The 21,067-nt window shown below is 42.1% G+C and overlaps 1 protein-coding gene across 12 annotated transcripts in view; it reads left to right on the top strand.

Moving 5' to 3' along the window:
* The window catches only part of nrg1 (neuregulin 1), a 157,290-nt gene that overhangs the window by 119,158 nt on the left and 17,065 nt on the right, over nucleotides 1-21,067 (top strand). For all 12 annotated transcript variants that reach the window (XM_036976761.2, XM_036976757.2, XM_036976759.2 and 9 more), the window contains one exon: nucleotides 16,464-16,602. In XM_036976761.2, coding sequence (XP_036832656.1) covers nucleotides 16,464-16,602 — 139 coding nt within the window. The remainder of the gene's footprint in view (nucleotides 1-16,463; nucleotides 16,603-21,067) is intronic.

The raw sequence follows: 21,067 nt of genomic DNA, 5'->3' as shown, positions 1-21,067 counted from the left end.
GCAATTGGGGTTAAGCACCTTGCTCAAGCTCACATTGACAGACGTCTCACCTAGTCGGTTCGGAGATTCAAACCGGCAACCTTTCAGTTACTTGTTTATCGCCCTTAACCGCTAAGCGACCAGCAGCTTTCACACCATTATCATTATATCTCAACATAGCAATTAGTGAGTTGTCAGCTCATACTGAATAAACCGTAAACGGCTTTCATTCTGTTGGCAATCCAGATGTCTCCATATGAGATATCAATGGGCTCTTCCCATCATCTTAGAATGGAAACAACACAGTTCCTATTGTGTCTCTGACACGTTATACTGTAATATTGTGGATGGGTGTCCTACTTAAATTATAAAGCGCTGAGGAGGAGTAAGAAAATGAGAACTTGTTGTATTCATAAAAGTTACTGAAAACACAGAATAAATAACGTCTTATATTTCTGCCGTAACCAGCAGGTAGCCTAGTGGTTAGAGCGTTGTGCCAGTAACCAGCAGGTAGCCTAGTGGTTAGAGCGTTGTGCCAGTAACCAGCAGGTAGCCTAGTGGTTAGAGAGTTGTGCCAGTAACCGAAAGGTTGCTGGATCGAATCCCTGAGCCGACAAGGTAAAAATCTGTCATTCTGCCCCTGAACAAAGCAGGTAACCCATTGCCCCCCGGTAGGCCGTCATTATAAATAAGAATTTGTTAAATAAATAAATAAACAATGCATTGTGTATAATTAACGTAATTGTAATGATCAGCTAAAGCAAACATATCATATTTTATAGTTGACTCTGAGGCTGACTATCTGTAGGGGTTCTCAAATTACTGTAATACCTTATGCCAGAAATATACCATTTATTTATTCTGTTTTCATTAAATTATATATATAAAATATGTAAAGTTGTCTCATTTTTCCACTCAGATTTATAATTAAGTAGGACACTATCAAGAATATTACTCTGACACATTTAGCAGAAATCCTCTTGCAGTCTATTGGTGGATCTCCACGAGAGTCTCTTAATTTATTCCTCAACAATGGGAGATGGAGATGTTTGTTAACATGCTAATCAGTGGCTCTGCACTGTGGTGACTGATTTTAAATGACATGCAAAAGGCTGATATTATTTCACAGAGGAAGACCTCTGGCTCGTATGGCATGCAGGGACAAGGTTTGGGTGTAGATCATCTTTTGAAAGATCTTGCAGTGGCCTGACAATAGCTTATCCCCCTCTCCTCAGGGGCCAGCAGCTCTCTCTTTCCCTGGCCTATAAAAGGCCTGCTTTGTATGTGTGGTCTTGCAGCAGTCATTCTCACCGCCACCAAGCCCCATCTGCAGAGCTAATTAGATGTCATGGCCAGGATGTATATTGTCTTGTGGGATGCCATGGAAATGCATTAGAAAGAGATGCATGTTGCCACTGACATAATCCCTCTGTCCCTTCGGCCGGAAGCCTCCATGACATCACAAGCTGAAGGTGTGACATATTCTACCATGTCTTAAGTGTGAATAAATTCTCTGAAGACAGCAGTGTGCTTTCGACCAATGCAAATTGGCATGCCGAGAAAATGCAGTGATTCCTTTGACTGACTATGAAATTTGGTATCATAGCCAACAAGCAGATTGAGTCAATGTAAACCAACAATGTCTTAATCAGTTTGCTTTTATCCATTTAATAGCCCTCTATTTTGTATTGTATTCTTTATTTTATTTGATCTTTTATAAACAGTCAAACGTACACATATGGCCGTCTGTCTTTTTACGAGGGTGTTGAGCATTGTGTTTGATGGTCCAGTATACAACCAGGTAGCGAGAGGGAGCATTTGAATGGGGTTAAGGGGTTAATGAATTAATTATTATTATGGCGAAAGGCCATCTGAGGCGACAGCATCTAATTTAATTAGGCTAAAATGACGTGACAGCTGGGCAGTTTTGCCATCAATGAAGGTACTGCCGCCATTTTCCATTCAAAATGGATGACTGTAATGGCTCTCTCTGTGCGTTCCTTCGTCCCCATTAAGTGACTCAGCAAGTACTAAAACAGTCTCTCTTCCAAGTCCTCCCCGTTGTAATGCCTCACCTCTCCTGTGTCTGTCCATTTAGGAACCCTCCGGTTTGGATGACGTCGCTGCAAATCAAATAAGCTCCTCCCACTTCTGAATGAAGGCAATTCTACTTCCGAAAAAGTGTAAATTCTTTTTTTTTTAAGGTTCTAGAACTTACGTTGGTTCCTTTCCATGATTTAATACTTAATTGCTGATGAAAGTGCATCCGTTGTGCTGTTTATCAAACAAGGTCCATTACCTAATGATGTCCCATCTGGTTGGCCTCTACGCTGAACCTGAGGTAATACCAGAAATCCCCATCCTCAATCCTGAGTGCCTTTTTAGCTGACGGATAGATAAGGCTCTCTGGATGTTGCTCAGAGGTGTTGTGAAAATCTCATGCGGTGTCTACCCTAAATTATTAATACATAGGTCAGCTAGTAGAGGGTTTAAAACCAACTGTCTACATAGAAACCAACTGTGTCTGGCAGGAAGACGTATTGTATTTGGGACAAATCTGTGAAAAGTTCTCCCGACTGAATATTTTTTGGGGTTCAGCTGTCATGCAACTGTAAATATTAGATTGTGGGCTTTCCCCTAAGGCCATTTTCCCCCCTCTGTTCAAGCTAATTAAATGGGAATACATTTCAGGTCCGTACCCAGACCTTGTGATTTATCTCACCTATTTAGCACTACATGAACCAATGGTAAGACAAGGGCTTGGATGGGCATCTAGAGTCAATGGTCTTCAAATGTACTCGATAACATAGCTTCTGAAGGACTTCTGATTGTCACCAAATCCTTGACCATAAGAAATAGGATCTATCAGCTACTGTGATATGTCAGCAAAAAGACCATGTAAAACCTCAATCACTGTACCTTTGTCATAAACTTGGTTTCAGACTATAGTACTTGTATTTCCACCTTCAGTGTTGCCAGTAAGAGACAAATGGCTCAGGTGTGGAATGCAACCGTTAGCAATCTGGTTTGGATCCCTTCTCGTACCAGACTGTCCTCTGGGATCTGACCGTAGTGGCTCCACTGGGTGTGGCCCTGTCACGAAGACCGATGGCCACACGTTGTTTAGCCCAGTTTCATTCTCAAGCCATTTTGTCTTATTGGACTCTGGCCAACAGCCCAATGTATCATGTCATTTTCATTATTGCCTCTTATGCCAAAGTGAACATGTCCTTTCCCACCATAGTCTCCTTGCACATCCCCGTACATTGATGCAGTTTTCACATGACTGCAGTGCTGTTTCTCCACATACTACTGAAGTGTTTTGGCAATCATAAAACGCCCAGATAACGATTTAGACTATGCTACTGTAACAATGTGTCTCACTGGGGCCTGTATGAAATGCAGTCTGACAAAAAGATGCCAAAATATCGATGAGTTTGCATCCGTTGCAGAGCCCACCATAAAAAATAAGACATTAAAATGCCAATAAATACCATGAGTAACATTATCGGTGATTATAGTGAGACGGTAAAACCACTAGGGTAGTTTATTATAGAGCTAAACTCCATCAGTCTCTCTCTCATCTATACCCTTGTCAGAAAAGCTGAGTGGATGAATCACTCAGTCTGTTTGTCTGAAAGGCTCACACACGGGTTCAAGGCGTAAAATGGAAACTATCATTAGCTATGCTTGGCGGAACCTGTTGAGACGACGTGATGTTACAACGCCGAATTCTGACGCACCGGTGAGTGGAGTTTTATGACAGGCCCTTTCTGTGTAATAGCCCCCTGCTCACCGTAATGGTTGGTGTGTCCTTATTTGTGGGGGCAGGATAGCCGTGCAAACTGTCCAAGGTTTAGTACTGTGCGGTGTGTGATCCCTGGTCTTCCCACTCCTACTGTGCTCTGTTGGGCTCCTTCCCACCTTGTTGATGAGCTTTGCGCTAATTCCCCATACGAGTTGCCTCAGTGCCCACAACACCTGTGGAGAAGACGGGGATATTAAGTCTCTCCGGTGCCATTGTTGACCGTCTGAAGACTCCTCTGGAGCACGGGCTCGTTTTTCTCTTTCCTTTACAGTCAGGCATTTTCTTTTTATCTGTTAACTCCTTAACCTTCTTATTTTGAAGTGTGGATTCAGTATATAGCATATTAATGAGTCCAGAAGTTGCCTGTGAACGCAAAAATGCCTCAAGGTAATCCTTGAAGACACGATGTGGTGTACGGACCGGAGTTTTAAGAATCAAATTAAGTGTCACTCCGTTGAATGATGCAGGCGTACTCGTATAATGCAAGCCGGACTCGTATAATTTCATGCCAATTACTTTTATCATTTCTGCCTGACAAATCTGATTTGCCTCCATGTTTAATCGGTTTCTGTCAATTGAAGTGAAGACTCTATGGATTCTATGTTTAGAGACGGATGAGAGCAAGTCACAGCTTTTTAATTTTGATTCATTGCATTGTTGGATGCAGACATGATGCACACGCAATCTATTATTAGGCTAATAAATAAAAATGCTATTTCCATGTTTGGCAGACAACATTGATTCAAGAGGGCTAAACCGGGATGCTAATGGAAAATAGATTCTTATTGGTTTAGACATACACTGAGTGTACAAAACATTTGGAACACCTTCCTAATATTGAGTTGCACCCCTCTCTTTTTCCCTCGGAACAGCCTCAATTCGTTGAGCCATGGACTCTGCAAGGTGTTGAAAGCATTCCACAGGGATGCTGACCCATGTTGACTCTTGCTTCCCACAGTTGTCAGGTTGGCTGGATGTCCTTTGGGTGGTGGACCATTGTTGATAAACACGGGAAACTGTTGAGCATTTTTTTAAAAATCCAGCAGCGTTGTAGTTCTTTACACAAACCGAGCCTGACGCCTACTACCTTACCCCGTTCAAAGGCACTTTTGTCTTGCCCATTCACTCTCTGAATGGCACACAATCCATGTCTCTGCTGTAACCAAGAAGCTTGATCTTGACATCAAGCCACTTAGCTAGCAAGTTAGCATAGCTGGAGTGCTGAACTGGATTTAATTAGACTTCTTATATAGTTATACTTAACGCTATGACAATAAGCAGTGGCGTAGCACCCCCCCCACCCCCTAAACAGTATTGAAAATCATACCGTCCAGTATATAGGGTATATCGCCCAAGTCTATACAGTATGTGTGAGGTTGTACAATAGGTGTTTTTGAAATCGATGAACAGCCCCAGTGAGGCCAACGTGAATAAACAATGCCCAGGTAACCAACCACCAGCAGTGTGAAGTCAGGGATGACACAGGCTTGACGTCAGTCGAGGAAAAACCTTTTCATGCGTCATGGACAAAGGCGGTGTCTGTAAAGCTTGATGAGCTTTTGGTGAATGATGTCTTGTTTTAACCCTTGGTATGTTTCAAACCTTTTTATACTTCTATACGTCGCCACAGTGATCTTCTACGGAATCTCATGGAGGTTAAAGTACTTCAGAATTGACATTTGACCATCAGGGATTACACTCGCTTGTCTTTGCTTTGTTGTCCTTCCTGAAACGTGACCGCCGTGAAGCTTTGACCTTGAGAGAAATGACCTCTCTCACTTGTCAGTGGCAAAACTGTTCTGATCATTCTCCTTATGCGTGGTAGATATGTGGAGTTGGGCTTAATGTTGGCGTAGCCCTGGTGTGGTAACGATAACGGTCACTCAGGTTTATTGTCTGGCATAAAGCTCCATCTGATGTTGAGCCACGATTAGCGGTTTGTCATTAGCATTTGTCCATGGTCATAGGTCCGTTTTTATTGCCTTTCTGTGGATGTCCACAGTAGCCCATTGACATGAGGACATTCGACTCAGCCACACAGCTATGAACATCTCCTGGCTTGGCTTTCTTGTGGGGGTTGACACAGAACATAGGCAGCACAATTATTTGTGTGTCCCTAGTCATTTCTTACACTATGTATTTATACATTAAAGCAGGAGAGGGCATTTTGTGCATTTATGCTGCAATTGCATGCCCTTGAAATGGTAATCTTGTTATTTTTGGTACACTGCCTAATGTAAATGATAATGTGTCATTAGAAACTGAGGCAATCTGAATTCTCCCAGGCCTGTATGGTATTATTCTACATGATTCCCCCCTCCTCTCCCCTGTAACTATTCCCCAGGTCGTTGCTGTAAATGAGAATGTATTCTCAGTCAACTTACCTGGTAAAATAAAAAAAACACAAGGATGTAACTTGTTGATAAAAGCACTCCATCATGCTCCATAGTGGACTTCACTATTTTTCAATAAATTAGTCAGGTTCTCTTTTAACATTGTATCCATATGCTTCATTCTGTTGCTGTTATGAATGTTCAAGGAAGATGTACAAAGCCAACGAGTAACCGTTGACTTGACCACAAGAAATTAAAGTATGGATATGGCTTTGAATTTTTCAAGGAGAATTATGATTCATGTTTCTTTTCAGTTTTGTGATAAGAAGGAATATGTACCCTCAGGTCTTGGTGTTTTTAGATTTTAAAGCTGCAATATTTAACTTTCTGGGCGACCCGACCAAAATTGACATAGAATGTGTGTTATAGATCTGTCGTTCTCATCAAAAGCAAGTCTTAAGAAGCGGTAGATATATTCTTTATGCGCTATTTCTATGCCTCCCGTTCTTACGTTTCATTTTCGAGTCTTTTACTTGCGGTTTTGTACACTAGCATCAAACAGCTGAAAAATACAATGTTTTTGGTTATGGAAAAAATATTTCACAGCGCTTTAGATGGTACAATGATTCTCTACACTATACTTGCTTGTTTTGTCACACAAACTGAAATGAGGCAAAATATTAGCATTTTAGTAACCTGGAAATGGCGGAGCGATTTCTGTGTAGTGCATCTTTTAAGTGGAAGATTCATGAACAGATGCCGTTCCTAGTTTTATTGCTGCACGCCCAGCAGTCCTCAATCAATAGGTACAGAGATATATTATTACTCATGTTTTCTTCCCCCGTGTGCATCACTCACTTGATTTTAAATCTGTATATGTTCAGGGGCCCACGCACAAAGAAGTACATTCTGATTGTCTGAATCGCTTTCATCAAACACAGCCTCTTAAATGAAGTCCCCTGTCACTCCATTAACACAATCCCCTCGTGGTTCAGCCTCCATTACCCTGTTGTTTTTCATCTGAAAGTAAGTGCTGGAAAAGTTCATCATTAAAATCCAAAGCTCCATGAAACAAACTTTATTTAAAAAAATAAAATTTGACAACTTTATTAGTGCAGCAATTCTTGGCTTCAGATCAGCTCATTCAGCACCTAACGTCCCCAATGCAACTCTTCCCAATTTGCTGTAAATGAGTGTGCTCTCAATCAACTTAATAAGTTCAATAAGAGTAAAGCATCATCATGATGATAAGCTAGGTCTGTGACCATATACCATTCATTTCCGTGAAATCCTCTTACTCCGGTTTCAGTGTTGCCATAATGACCCCTGTTGCCACATGACCCTAGTCTAATCCATCTCAGGCCTCAGGGGATGGAGGACAGGGACGGACAGTGGGTGTCAGTCTGACCGTGGGTCAGAGGAAGATGGAGCATAGGGACGGACAGTGGGTGTCAGTCTGACCGTGGGTCAGAGGAAGATGGAGCATAGGGACGGACAGTGGGTGTCAGTCTGACAGTCAACTCATCCAGTTTAGTCAGGCCTGTAGATCAAGCGGGATTTCAACCTAATCCAGAGATGGCAAAGAGTGATGGGATTGGTTCCCATATCCACAACATGTGTTCTCAAAATGTTCTTAACATTTTTGGTGATGGGCATGTTAATGCAAGTTTTGGAGCGGGAGAGGCTAGAGTCCTGACATCATCATCATCATGCAACAATGGTGGACCTGGACAACCTCTCTAGCCCATGCATGATTCACGGTGATGCATTCAAAATGTCCCACATCAAGCCCAAGATCAAGGTTAGCATGTCCTTTGAACCCAGGATGTTAGACTGAAACTAACTGAATCCTCATTTTCTGCCTACAAGCAGAGATTACAACACTGTATATATTGACATTTGAAATGTCTTCATTCTTTTGGAACTTTTGGCTGTGTAATATTTAAAAAATGTGTATTGTTTATTATCTATTTCACTTGCTTTGGCAATGTAAACATATGTTTCCCATGCCAATAAAGCCCTTAAATTGAATTGATATATATGAAGGATGTAAGTGGCCAGCCATATTTTAAGATTTCCCTTCAGCCTTGAGACAAGTTTGCTCAATGACAATATGGATTAGCATTTAAAGACTATTAAATATCTTCCTGTAATGGGCAGTTTTTACTTTGGAGCCAGGGTTAATTAATTACTACTGCAAAGGTGGCCACTTAATCATTGACAGGAATATTTTAAGGCAAATCAATACCCTTGCAATACTATCCCTCTTGGCTCAGCTACTGTAGTCCCTAATTATCATACAACTATATTCAGTGTCTCTCGCTCTCTCAGGGCTTTGGAAGTGCCCAAATGCATGGCTTTACAAAGAGCATAGTCATGGGGGGGATTTAAGGATACACAGTAGAGCAAAGCTATCCACTTAATCCTTGACAGTTTCAGGTTCGGTCACTCCCATCTACGATTGAACAATTCTGGACATTTTCCCAGTTGGATGGTGCCCTTCCTACTTATTCCTTAATTATTCTGGGAATTGTTCACCTGGGATTTCTGAAAAACCTGAAATCTAGTTGTAAAATGTAGATTTTCAGTTATGTCGATTTGTCATCCTTCACAGCCTTTCTTCCATTTATATCCGTTGCTGAGTCTAGACGATACAGGGCATACAAAACCCCCAAGCTGAGTAACCATCAAACTGCTCCTCTTCCCAATGCCTTCCTCTGAGCTCGTCCCCAGCTGACTCTGTAGACTCCCGTTGGTTTTTCAGAGCCATCCTTTTGTTCAAATCTGTCAAGTCAGGGAGGCCTCAGTATGTTTAAACAGGAAGCAGCGCTGTGTGGAGGCCCCGGGGCCAGAATAAAGAGAGCAATCAGGTTGGCCGGTCTCCCTAATGACTCAACAGCTTGCCGGTAGAAGAGCAGCCCCGGAGGCCTCCACACACTGGCTGGGAGGACTGCTGCGCTGTTGCCAAGGCATCCATCCGCAGCACGTGCAGGGTTCATAGACCTGAGATGAGGTTGTTGTCGGAGGAGCTAGAGCATTGACAAAAAATAGGACTCTGTGGAAAGTCTGTTGCATTCCAAGTGATGTCTATGGAGTGGCTGTCGGCGTTTGTTCTCATCAGAACAGACATTCGTAGTTGCCTGTACAAAGTCTCTCAGGTGTGGGAGGACGCAAACCAATTCTTTGTCAACAGCTGTAATATATGATGAGGCTCCTCATCATTGTACACAAAACCCTGACAGGAAATTAACAGAAGACCGCATGAGAGTAATTGGCCAATCAGGTGACACTGCTAATTAAATCAGATGATAGCACTGCTAACCTATGAGTAGCTCCAAGCACGGAGACCCTAATAGCCAGGAGTAGTCTCACACACACACAGGACGTGGTCTGAGACAATGGGCTTCCTCTCTAACAGAGCAGATAAGCAGGTCATTTGGTGCTCAGATACACAAGGGATGTGGTTTGTGGATAGGATACTCTATCTACAAGCATGTCACAAGTTTTCTGTATGTTGTAGCTAGCGATTGGCTCGAGATTAAATGTTTATAGCATAATACTCTCCTTGAGGCTGCTAATTTCACTTTAAGGAGCCATTTTTAAAATATATAGGTAACATGGGGTTTGTTTCTAGAATGTTTAGTTGGGCATTGCTAAGGATTATGATGAATGTTCATCACTTACACAGTGTACATGTACTTATTGTTATGTCTTCACATGTACTTGTGTAATTAATCATATCTGCCACCAAAGAACAGCACGTAGCCTTGAGGTTAGAGAGTTGGTCCAGTAATTTAAAAGGTCAGTGGTTTGAATCCCGGAGCTGACAAGGTGAAACATTTGCTGTGCCCTTGACCAAGGCACTTAACACCAATTGCTCCAGGGGCGGGGATATGCAAAAAAACTAATTTAAATTCCAAACTTGTGTAACGGATGTGAAACGGCTAGCTAGTTAGCGGTGGTGCGCACTAAATAGCGTTTCAATCGGTGACGTCACTTGCTCTGAGACCTTGAAGTAGTAGTTCCCCTTGCTCTACAAGGGCCGCGGCTTATGTGGAGCGATGGGTAACGATGCTTCGTGGGTGACTGTTAATGTGTGCAGAGGGTCCCTGGTTTGCGCCCGGGTATGGGTGAGGGGACGGTCTAAATTTATACTGTTACACTTGTACAAGTCGGTAACAGGACAAATACTAATATAAATATTGTATAAGCTAAACAGACATTGGGGGGTCTGTCGCAGTCTGTCAACAGCCATTGAAATGGCTATCCAATCCCTTTTCCTTTCACCATCATTAGTTATGGTGTGAAATTGAAAGAATGGGTGTAAATTAACTCAGAAAACAGTATTTTTAGTTTAATCAGAATCCTGCTTCTGGGTGTGTTTTTTTTTTTTCTGACTGGAATTTCAAGTGACTGCGATTTACAGCTACAGGCTGCATTAACAATGCAAGCCAGCCCAGCGTTTTAAACTCCACGCTTAGAAGCAATTTATTGAACTGGAAGATATTTGCCTCAAGGCTCCATCTCTGACAGGAAACATTTCCTTATAAGGATGTGAATATTTTTATATGCCATTTAGAACATTATTGTATCCAAAGGCACAGTAGGGAGTGCATACATTTTTGTATGTGTGGCCCCAGCAGGAATCAAACCTGCGATCCTGACATTTTGTGCCATGCTCTACCAGTTGAACCACATCACCATGATGTTTAATTTGTTATAGTACCATCCGTCATCGTTGTGTAGTCCCACGTCAGCCAACGTCGGTTTCCCTCCCCTGTAGACATGGGCCTAGCTGTGGTGATATTAATCATCTGACAACACACACACACAGAGGCACACCTAGCCTGCTGGTCATCTGTCCTCACCAGATGCACACACTGCCAAACACACACAGGGGACTGGTCCATCAGAGGAGAGGGTGGTCTTGCTGCACAAACAGTGACAGGGTTGTGTGTGTGTTCCCTCCCAAAGAATTCCCTTAAAACAAACCATTATCATACAGTGACAGGGTTGTGTGTGTGTGTGTGTGTGTGTGTGTGTTCCCTCCCAAAGCATTCCCTTAAAACAAACCCTAATCAAACAGTGACAGGGTTGTGTGTGTGTTCCCTCCCAAAGCATTCCCTTAAAACAAACCCTAATCAAACAGTGACAGGGTTGTGTGTGTGTTCCCTCCCAAAGCATTCCCTTAAAACAAACCCTAATCAAACAGTGACAGGGTTGTGTGTGTGTGTTCCCTCCCAAAGCATTCCTTTAAAACAAACCCTAATGGATCAGTGATGATTGTCACGCCAACGTTGGTGTAAGCGTCGACGAGTCAGGCCGTGTCTTTCCAGATTATTCATTATTTTTTTGACAGGACACTCAACCAAGCGTTGTGAAAACATCCTCATTAAAAGTTTGATGCCGTAGCTCTGTCCGTTCCATCATGGCCAGTCACACTTTGTTAAATATGTCACGTTTTATTACCTGCGTCCCAAATTTCACCCTATTCCCTATACAGATCCCTGGTCAAAGTATTGAACTATGTAGGAAATAGGGGTGCCTTTTGGGACTCAGCCTTTGTCAGCACCCCTTACTTTGTTTGATTAATGATCCCAGTGGTTAGCCAAAACCTGCAAGAAACCCCTCTGCTCACCATTTGTTGAAACGTCTGTCTGGCATTGGGAGGGAGTCTAGCACTATGTTTTAATAAATCTGTCCTAACATTTGCAGAGAAGATATGGCTTCATCGTTCAGATCATTAAGAGTCTCTTGATAATCCAACATTCTTTTGATAAGAAATAGCATAGAGATTGAGTTGATGGTAATTGGGGTGGTTGTTGTATTAAATGGCAGCATAGATATCAGTGGATGGTAATGGGGGTGGTTGTTGTATTAAATGGCAGCATAGCTATCAGTTGATGGTAATTGGGGTGGTTGTTGTATTAAATGGCAGCATAGAAATCAGTTGATGGTAATTGGGGTGGTTGTTGTATTAAATGGCAGCATAGCTATCAGTTGATGGTAATGGGGGTGGTTGTTGTATTAAATGGCAGCATAGCTATCAGTTGATGGTAATTGGGGTGGTTGTTGTATTAAATGGCAGCATAGCTATCAGTTGATGGTAATTGGGGTGGTTGTTGTATTAAATGGCAGCATAGCTATCAGTTGATGGTAATTGGGGTGGTTGTTGTATTAAATGGCAGCATAGAAATCAGTTGATGGTAATTGAGGTGGTTGTTGTATTAAATGGCAGCATAGATATCAGTTGATGGTAATGGGGGTGGTTGTTGTATTAAATAGCAGCATAGCTATCAGTTGATGGTAATAATTTTGCAGCCATACTCGGGGCAGACATAATGATCAATCTATGCAAAAGGAAGCATCCTTGACAGCAGAAACATTTATAGAATATTGATTTCAACCAATTTAGTAACGTCATTAATGTGGAAACAATATTGTTGCTTTAACATTTTGCTCAGCCTTCTAGTTGAAAATCCATTTTTTGAAAATCCATTTCCATGAGAGAATAAGTTAAAGTATTGGTCTTAACGTTTTAAGGTTTCTTAAAGGCCCAGTGCAGTCAAAAACGTGATTCTCTGTGTTTTAAATATATTTCCACATGGAGGTTGTGATAGTCATGTGACAATTATGATAATGCCGTTTAATGTAAGAGCTGGTTGAAAAGACCACCTGAAATGTCAGCCTGTTTTGGTGTGAGGGAGTTTTGATCTTCACGGTGACATCACCAGGCTGTAAATTAGTTAATAGACCAATAAGAAAGAGTTCCAAACCCCTCTGCCAATAACAGCTCGTTTTCAGTTTCCCCACTCAGACCACTCCCAGACAGTCCTAGCTCAATTCTTGCTTGAGAAATTGCTCTTTGTTAAGAAGACAATTTTTGTTTATTTTTGACGATTTTAATTGAAAACTTTTTTAAAAATGTCTAAAACCCAGCCTTGATTTCAACTATATGCTACATGTTCCTGCACCATTGTAGTTAAACATCTATTTCCAGTTGTACTCTGCTCTGTACTTCTATTTACTCAACACTAGAGCTAGGACGATCAACCCTAAATTATTGACACCGACCATACCGATCACTTGTCGTGGACATTTGCAGATATCGTTCACTACGATAAATAGCCTTCAGTAGAGTTATGTGACGTTTTGAAATGAAGTAAGTTTGCTAATATGGGTGATTTGTTAATGGGACAATTTGGTAGCTACAACCATCAAACCAGTAGTAGTAGTTTTAAGGGTCATATAAAAAATAACTGTGGTGCACATTAATGTTGTAAACGTATCGTGATAATTTATTCAATTTATCGGGATATGGATTTTTGTCCATATCGCCCAGCTCTCTTGTCAAACTATGATCCATGAGGCTGTTGGGATGCTCTCATCAACATGACAAAACAGCCTACACGATTAATCTTAATTTTGGGCCCAGTTTGTGTATGTGTAAAATTATGATCTGTTACATACTGTATGTTACAGCTTATTTTAAGTGTTGCGTGATGTTATAGCTCATGTTCAGTGTTTTCAAATGATCAGAGCACAGTCTTACATAGTGTGCTGTCACAGTGTAGTAGGCAAAAGTAGTGTGGCATTATGTTCTCTGTGTCTGAGGTGACCGAGTTCTAACCTCTGGTGTCGTCCCTGAGGTGATGAGACAGAGGTCCACTGGCGCAATGCATTATGGTCTGTCCTTGATCACACTTAGGGGAAACTGCCCTCTCAGACAATGTCCGCCGCAGTGGACTGCTTGGTCGGCAAAAATCCACCACTAGCTTGCCGTTGGCTCTATACCGTTATGTCTCTCTGCTTCCCGGTTTTGGGTTTCTTATTCACCAGCAAAAATAAATAAAAATGAAATGGAACTGAATCGATCTCCTCCACTGCCTGCTTCCATCAGACACGATGGGGGAAAAACATGCAGCTTCAGCTCTCCAGCATTGTAACTAAATACCCCTTGTTAAAAATAGCCTCTTATACCGCCCTCTTCTCTCATTAAGCCTCTGCTGCAATATGAACAATATTTCAGACCCTGTTTCTCCCTGTTTTGACACTGGATTAAGCCTCTGCAAGTAAGGAGTGTGGTTCCTGGTGACTGATTTGTACTGAATATTTACCGTTGTATTCAATATGTTCTGATACATTTTAGATAACAATGCAGACTTTTTTTGCTGATTTAAATCACTGGCAGTAATGGGGTTTGTATCGATAGCTGGGTGACATTTTGAAAGGTCCCAAATAAAAGCTGAAAGGGTCAGTAATGGGGAATCAGATTTTTCCCCTCAGACTGGGAAATTACTCATATCTAACTGAGGAATCGTAGGTAGGCCAAGTTGTCTGTCTTGTAGTTGCAGTGCTGAAAATGTTTCAAACCTTCAAATAGAAACTGCCCCACGGTTTGGCCCCTGAAAGTTGGTGGGTTAAAAAAACTGAACGTTTTCTGAGGGTCATATTGTTGGAATGGTTGGCATTAATGAAGGGTAATAAGGCAAATTGTATCAACATTTATGCACATGTTATTGTTTTAGTAGACTTGCCTACTTGAATGTTAAGTGTCCTATTTTTTTTTTTGTGGCTTATTTCATCCCTAATGTAATTGCATCATCTCTGTGAGGAGATTTGACATAGACTGTAGCTAATATATCTGTATGCAGAGGGGAGCATGCATTCCTTTCTTCTACAATGAACAGGAGGTTTCAGACTCTTGATTGATGTTCTGCTCCTATTGCCGCATGCAGTAGACTTCATGGTGGCATAGCAAGTCATTTGATCTGGGGAAGATAAGAAATATGTTGCATTGTCAATTATTCAACCACTGGTATTTGTTTACTGGGAGACAGCAGTGTGGCCCCTAGAGATTTAACTGTAATGTCTCTCGGTATAACATGTTACCTGATGGGGTCTGTGACCTATGAAATCATGACGTCATCTCAATAATAATGTACGAGTTAACTCGATTGTCTGTCAGGAAGGAGACACAGGCAACAGCACTACGCCGGAATAGCCAATGGGCCCTAAATGGTTCACATTCGGGTCACGATCTGCTTACCATTGGATGGGGAACGCGTGAGTAAAAGACATCAGGGTGGGGAGGGTTTTTAAAAGGAGGAAATATGTGCAGCAATGCTCACCTCGTCTGGCTGGAATTAACCAGTATGAAAAAGTGGTCGTTAAGCAGACGATTAGTATGTGAAGACACATTCCTTCTGCCCTTGTGGTGCTGGAGAGGCTCTGAGACGAGGTTTGAGTTTTTTTTTTTTTTAACATATTTTTTTCTACCCTGCTCACCGTCAGGCTGACGAGTATGTGTCCATGGCAGGAAGAATACCTGTTTGTCACAAACACAATCTCGCTCTGGCAGGTGTCTGGATTACGCTTTGCATATTTGTTTTGCGAGAGGCGAGAACTCATTCCACCCCCTCAGTCATTGAGCTCTGTGACATCTTTAAAATGCTTATGGGCTTTAAAGCAGTGCAGCCTGGTGAGGAGCGGTAGTGGGGAGAGGCATTAGAGACCTCCAGCAGACAGTTTAGAACTCCAACCTATTGATCTACTGGGACAGCACTGGTCAGAGCTGCTCCGATGGGCAGAAGAGTGGAAATGAGTCGCCACATTTCGAGACTTTTCAGAAACATCACAGGTGAGCTCAGGGACTCGAACTCCAATGCTTGTTTATTGAAGATAAGATTAGCATTCTGAAATGCTTGTAGAAGTTTTGGAAATTACAGGTGAATGTAATTCGGGTTAAAGTAATTAGATAGAAAGTAATGCAATCTTGAGGTAGGCTTTTTCTCTTGATAACATTTATTCAGAGGTCTTATTCATGTTTGTTATATCGCTGCTTTTAGTGTCTGCTGTTTTATTGTTGCAATTTTCAACTTTATAGGAAGTTAATGCTAGTGGGTTTTCATGTCTTACATCATTGCTTTGGGACATGTCTCCCGCTATTGGGCTCAGGAGTAGAACATGAATATTTGAGTTGTTGAAGTGATCACTATACCGAAAGAGGTGTTTTTGTTGTAAAGATTTGCGTTCATATGTACAACTTTGTTATAAAGGTGTTGTTGTGCTAGAGCTTTTTGCAGATATATTCACTGTCAAGGATGGCTGTAGTCAATGAGCACATCCTGTCTGCGTGTGCTTCCAATGTTTGATTTACTATGTCTCTTATCATCTTCCCAGTCATTTTCTATTCTGCTGTAACGAATGGCACAGGTATAAGTCGTGGTACATGGTAGCTTTGTGCTAAGAGCTAGTGTTCAACTGATCACACCCCCAGGGGTCCACTAGGATGCCTAAATCCATTTCTCTCCCGCTAATCACCCCCTGGTATTTTCCTGCAGCTGTCACCAGCACCACCCCTGCGGTGAAGACCTCCAGTCATGTGACGGCCTGCAGCGACAGCGAGAAGAACTACTGCGTGAACGGAGGGGAGTGCTTCACCCTGGAGGTCACCCCCGGCAGCACCAAGTTCCTCTGCAGGTAGAGCATGATGAAACACGATACCGTTCGCACCCACACTACACGCTGGATACTATGCCGTCTGTGTTCGACTTAGTTTTAACTGATAGAATTCCTGATGGCGTATAGCTGTTTTTCCCTCCTATTTAAACAGACTGACTGTGCTTCCTCATAATGCGTCAAACACAGCATCCACACCACACACTAGATACTATGCTGACAATGTTTGACATGATGTTTGATACAATTCCTGATGGCTTATTGCTGCTATTTTAACTGTGCTCCCACATGTTGGATCATTCTAGAAGTTTGCCAAGTGCTGACTTCAGAACGCTACTATACTGTTGTATGGCAAAAAGTAGCGTACGGTAGATGCTGTCATAACATTTAATATCATTTTTGAAGTGAGAATCCTGTTGTTGTCAAGATGCATTAATGCCTGATATGATACCAGAAGTTTGGTGCCATTTAGGCCCCTGCGGCGCTAAGTTTCATTTTAGAGCTCTATCACCTGCTCTGTGGGGAAAACGGAGCCTGGCAACATCAAACACTGCCTCGTCTTCATCGGGAAATCGGAGGAAAGTTGCCAGATCTTTTTTACAGTAAAGCCGAGGTGTCAGCTGAATTTTGGGGGGAGGTGTGTGAGCTTTTAGTGCTTTATACTTTTTAAATTTTTTTTAAATAATCTAACAAAACAAATAACGGTTTTCGGTTTCGATTAAATTTTTTCCATATTAAATGCATTATGAAATAATAAAATTCAAATTATTTTAGAGCTTCCTTTAGCTATTGCCTTCCTTTTACTGACGCTGACAGTGGGTTTAAACCATTAATAAGAGCCCCATGATGGTAGTGATGGTCCATTATGTATTCACATGACTTACTTTACTTAAATAAAATATTTTAAATTGTCTATATTACTAGGTTTTATTTGACAACTTTTTTTTCTTTTTAATTCCTTAAAATCATCATGTCATCTCTGCTCAGCCAGCCAGCCAGCCAACCATCTAGCGTTCTCTGTGCTCCCCATTGAACAAGTCATCCTATTTAGCTAGGCTAGTAGTAGCTAGCTAGCTGGCTGGCTGATTTTTAAATAATTTGACTAGTTCTTCAAAGTAGATGAGATACTTTTAAGACTGCTTATTACCTTACTTATTACCTTGCTTACTACCTCACCAACTGTTTCTATCCGTCTGGTCGTTGTTGCTGATTCCTTTCTCATGCAGTCTTCCACAGTATGGTCTGTGTGTATATGCGCCTCTGTCCGTAGGTGGAAAGAACAGCAATGTATTATGGTCATTGTATTTAATGACCACGTTTCTGCGCTAAACTAGGTTGAATATTTGCCTAATGAAAACTACAGAATCAGCCCAGCGTGATTGTTTTGTCTCATATTTTTTTATTTATTTGTACTGTATGTTATTCTTGTAATTTTTTGCTGGGAGAGCAGAACAGGTGGAGGCCCCGGGACTTATCCACAGCCGCCTCTGCATGTCTACATTATTAATGTGGGCTCCTGTCATCGCCCGACTGCCACGCTCCAGTTCAGAACCCACAATCTATGTTGTATTTATTTATGAGATCTTTCCATCTTCTGCTCCATTTTCTTGTCCTCATTGGAACCAGTGCGCGTAGACCTTGGTCATGTTCATCGGGCATCAAACGGAGCAAAACTGACTGAAACCGTGAGGGACTACTTGTACTTGTCCAATAAGACTACTTTTACTTGTCCAATCATTTCAGTTTTCTGTTGCGAGACGTTTTGAAACGTTTTCCGTCAAGTGCCTTACTGAACATTACCTGTGCTGACATTGTGCTTCTGTCAGCTTCAACCGTGTCCTAACATTGATTTATTCTCCAGGATAGCTCTCTTGTTTTCAAGGGTGTATTTCAGCCCTGATCTGAGCGATAGAGCCTACAAGAGACCGAGGGAGCTTTCTCAGTGCTAGAAGACGACCCCCCCCCCCCATGTGCCTTCAGCCTCAGACTATCAGTCTGAGAGCTTGGTGGCCCCAACAGAGTTTAGGCCCTTGAATCATCCCGAGCAGCATAAACTGGCCTTGTGACATGCACTTTACACACTTGGTATGCGAGGCAACGGCATACATCCGAGAACCACCTCTCTGCAGTCTTGTCCACATTCTCCATCATCGTCATTCATATGAAATCTGAGGTTTAAAATGTTTTTTTTTTCTGGACAAATTGAACAGGAAGGCATTGAAGTAATGTAGGCTGCATTACATGCTGCACCACATCCGGATGTGATTGGTAGTCCCATAGGGCGGCACACATTTGGCCCAACGTCGTCCGGGTTTGCCCGGGGTAGGCCATCCTTGTAAATAAGAATTTGTTCTTAACTGACTTGCCTAGTTAAATAAAGGTTTAAATAAATAATGTCACTTCTAGCAAAGTGGGTGGCCCCATAACAAGCATTCAGAGGCCCACTCTGCATAATTATCCAGTCACTATGATCAGTCTTTTACATTTGTGGTTAGAACATTCAGTAGTTTTCAAAAGACATGCTGAGATGGTGATGCTGCATAGTGTCTTTCAACTGTGGCCCTACTCATTACACCTCATGGTTTTACCACTTTCCTTACAGCAGCAAATGCATGGAGGAGCGAAATATTACTGCAGCTCTAAGTGCCTGACACAAGGCTTGACATTGCCAAGGATACACTTTGGCTTTGGGCCATCCAATACATAAGACTCTTACCATCCACCGCCAGATTGAGTTTCCTCTTAAATACTTCAGTGACTAAGCACAAATATGCTTCTGTCTCCAACGGCTTTTGTATCTTTTAAGTAAGCCATGCAGATCGCTGTCACTGGATGGAAGGGAGAAAAAAACCTGTCTTCCTCCCCAATTCGGACGTTATGGATCCTTAGATCCATAGACAGGAAAAAACCTGTCTGACAGGGTCACCGGGGAGCCCGATTTCGCTGAAGCCTGAACAGTCGGAGCAGGGATTCTCTAGCAGGCATTCAGCGTGGGAGGGTCAGAACATCATGGAAGCAGAGCGATCTATATCCTAATCCGCTCCTCCATTATTTATAGCAAATTAAATAGATATAGCCAATATGAATGTGACCATGGCCATTCAATTCTAATAATGTCCTCATGATGCTGTTGTCATGGGCTGGCCTTGTCAAAATCTCCCTTTTAAAATTATTGAACTACACTGAACAAAAAAATTAAGGCAACATGCAACCATTTCAATGATTTTACTGAGTTACAGTTCATATAAGAAAATCAGTCAATTTAAATAAATTCATTAGGCCATTATATGGTTTTCACCTGACTGGGCAGGGGCACAGCCTGGGTGGGCCTGGGAGGGCATAGGCCCACCCACTGGGGAGCCAGGCCCAGACAATCAGAATTTGTTTTTCCCCACAAAAGGGCTTTATTACAGACATAAATACTCAGTTTCATCAGCTGTCCAGGTGGCTGCACGCAGGTGAAGAAACCGGAGGTTGAGGTCCTGGGAAGGTGGGGTTACACGTGGTCTATAGTTGTGAGGCCGGTTGGACGTACTGCCCAATTCTCTAAAATGACATTTGAGGCAGTTTATGGTAGATAAATGAACATTTAATTCTCTGGCAACAGCTCTGGTAGACATTCTTGCAGTCAGCATGCCAATGGCACACTCCCTCAACTGGAGACATCTGTGAAATTGTGTTGTGTGACAAACTGCACATTGGCCTGATATTGTTCCCAGCAAAAGGTTCACCTGTATAATGATCATGTAGTTTAATCAGCTTCTTGATATGCCACACCTGTCAGGTGGATGGATTATCTTGAGAAATGCTCACCAACGGGGATGTAAACACATTTGTGCACAAAATTTGAGAGAAATAAGCGTTTTGTGCATGTTGGAACATTTCTGGGATATTTTATTTCAGCTCATGAAACATGGGACCAACACTTTACGTGTTGCGTTTATATTTTTGTTCGGTGTAGATTTCCACTGGGGAGACTGATTTATCTTGCAGCTCATTCAGGACTCCCATTCAAGTGCATTTGGGATACATGCCACACAATATTCAGAGATTTTACTGTACTGTACCTAAAAACAATCACTGAACTCTTATGTGCATACATACCAGCTACAACTATCAGTTCCCTTCTATTTCTCATACCTCTCTCCTCTCTATGCCCCTTTTTCTTTCTGTGTTTCTGAGAGAAAGGGCTTGCTCAGCCAGCTGCTGAGACCATGTAAGAGCCGAGGCACAGCTGGACTGGCTTGTTGGAGTCTATCTATCTCACGCCACAATCTCTTCTTTAGCAGGGCTTTACTCAGCCTTCTGTTCTGTCATCAGTCACCAGATGGCCAGCTGAAAAGTCTTCGTTCAGAATCGACCAGTGTTCGCCCCCCAAAACAACCCTTTAATGTATGCTTCAGTACACAAACTGAACTTACAAATGAAGAAGTTTAGAAAAAGGCAATTTATTTTTCTTCTAAAAACTTGTCATTGGACAGGATGT

This window comes from Oncorhynchus mykiss, chromosome 5 (assembly GCF_057628025.1).
Source record: "Oncorhynchus mykiss isolate SJ-2025 chromosome 5, ASM5762802v1, whole genome shotgun sequence".
Taxonomy (NCBI): domain Eukaryota; kingdom Metazoa; phylum Chordata; class Actinopteri; order Salmoniformes; family Salmonidae; genus Oncorhynchus; species Oncorhynchus mykiss.
This window is presented reverse-complemented; position numbering and strand designations above follow the sequence as displayed.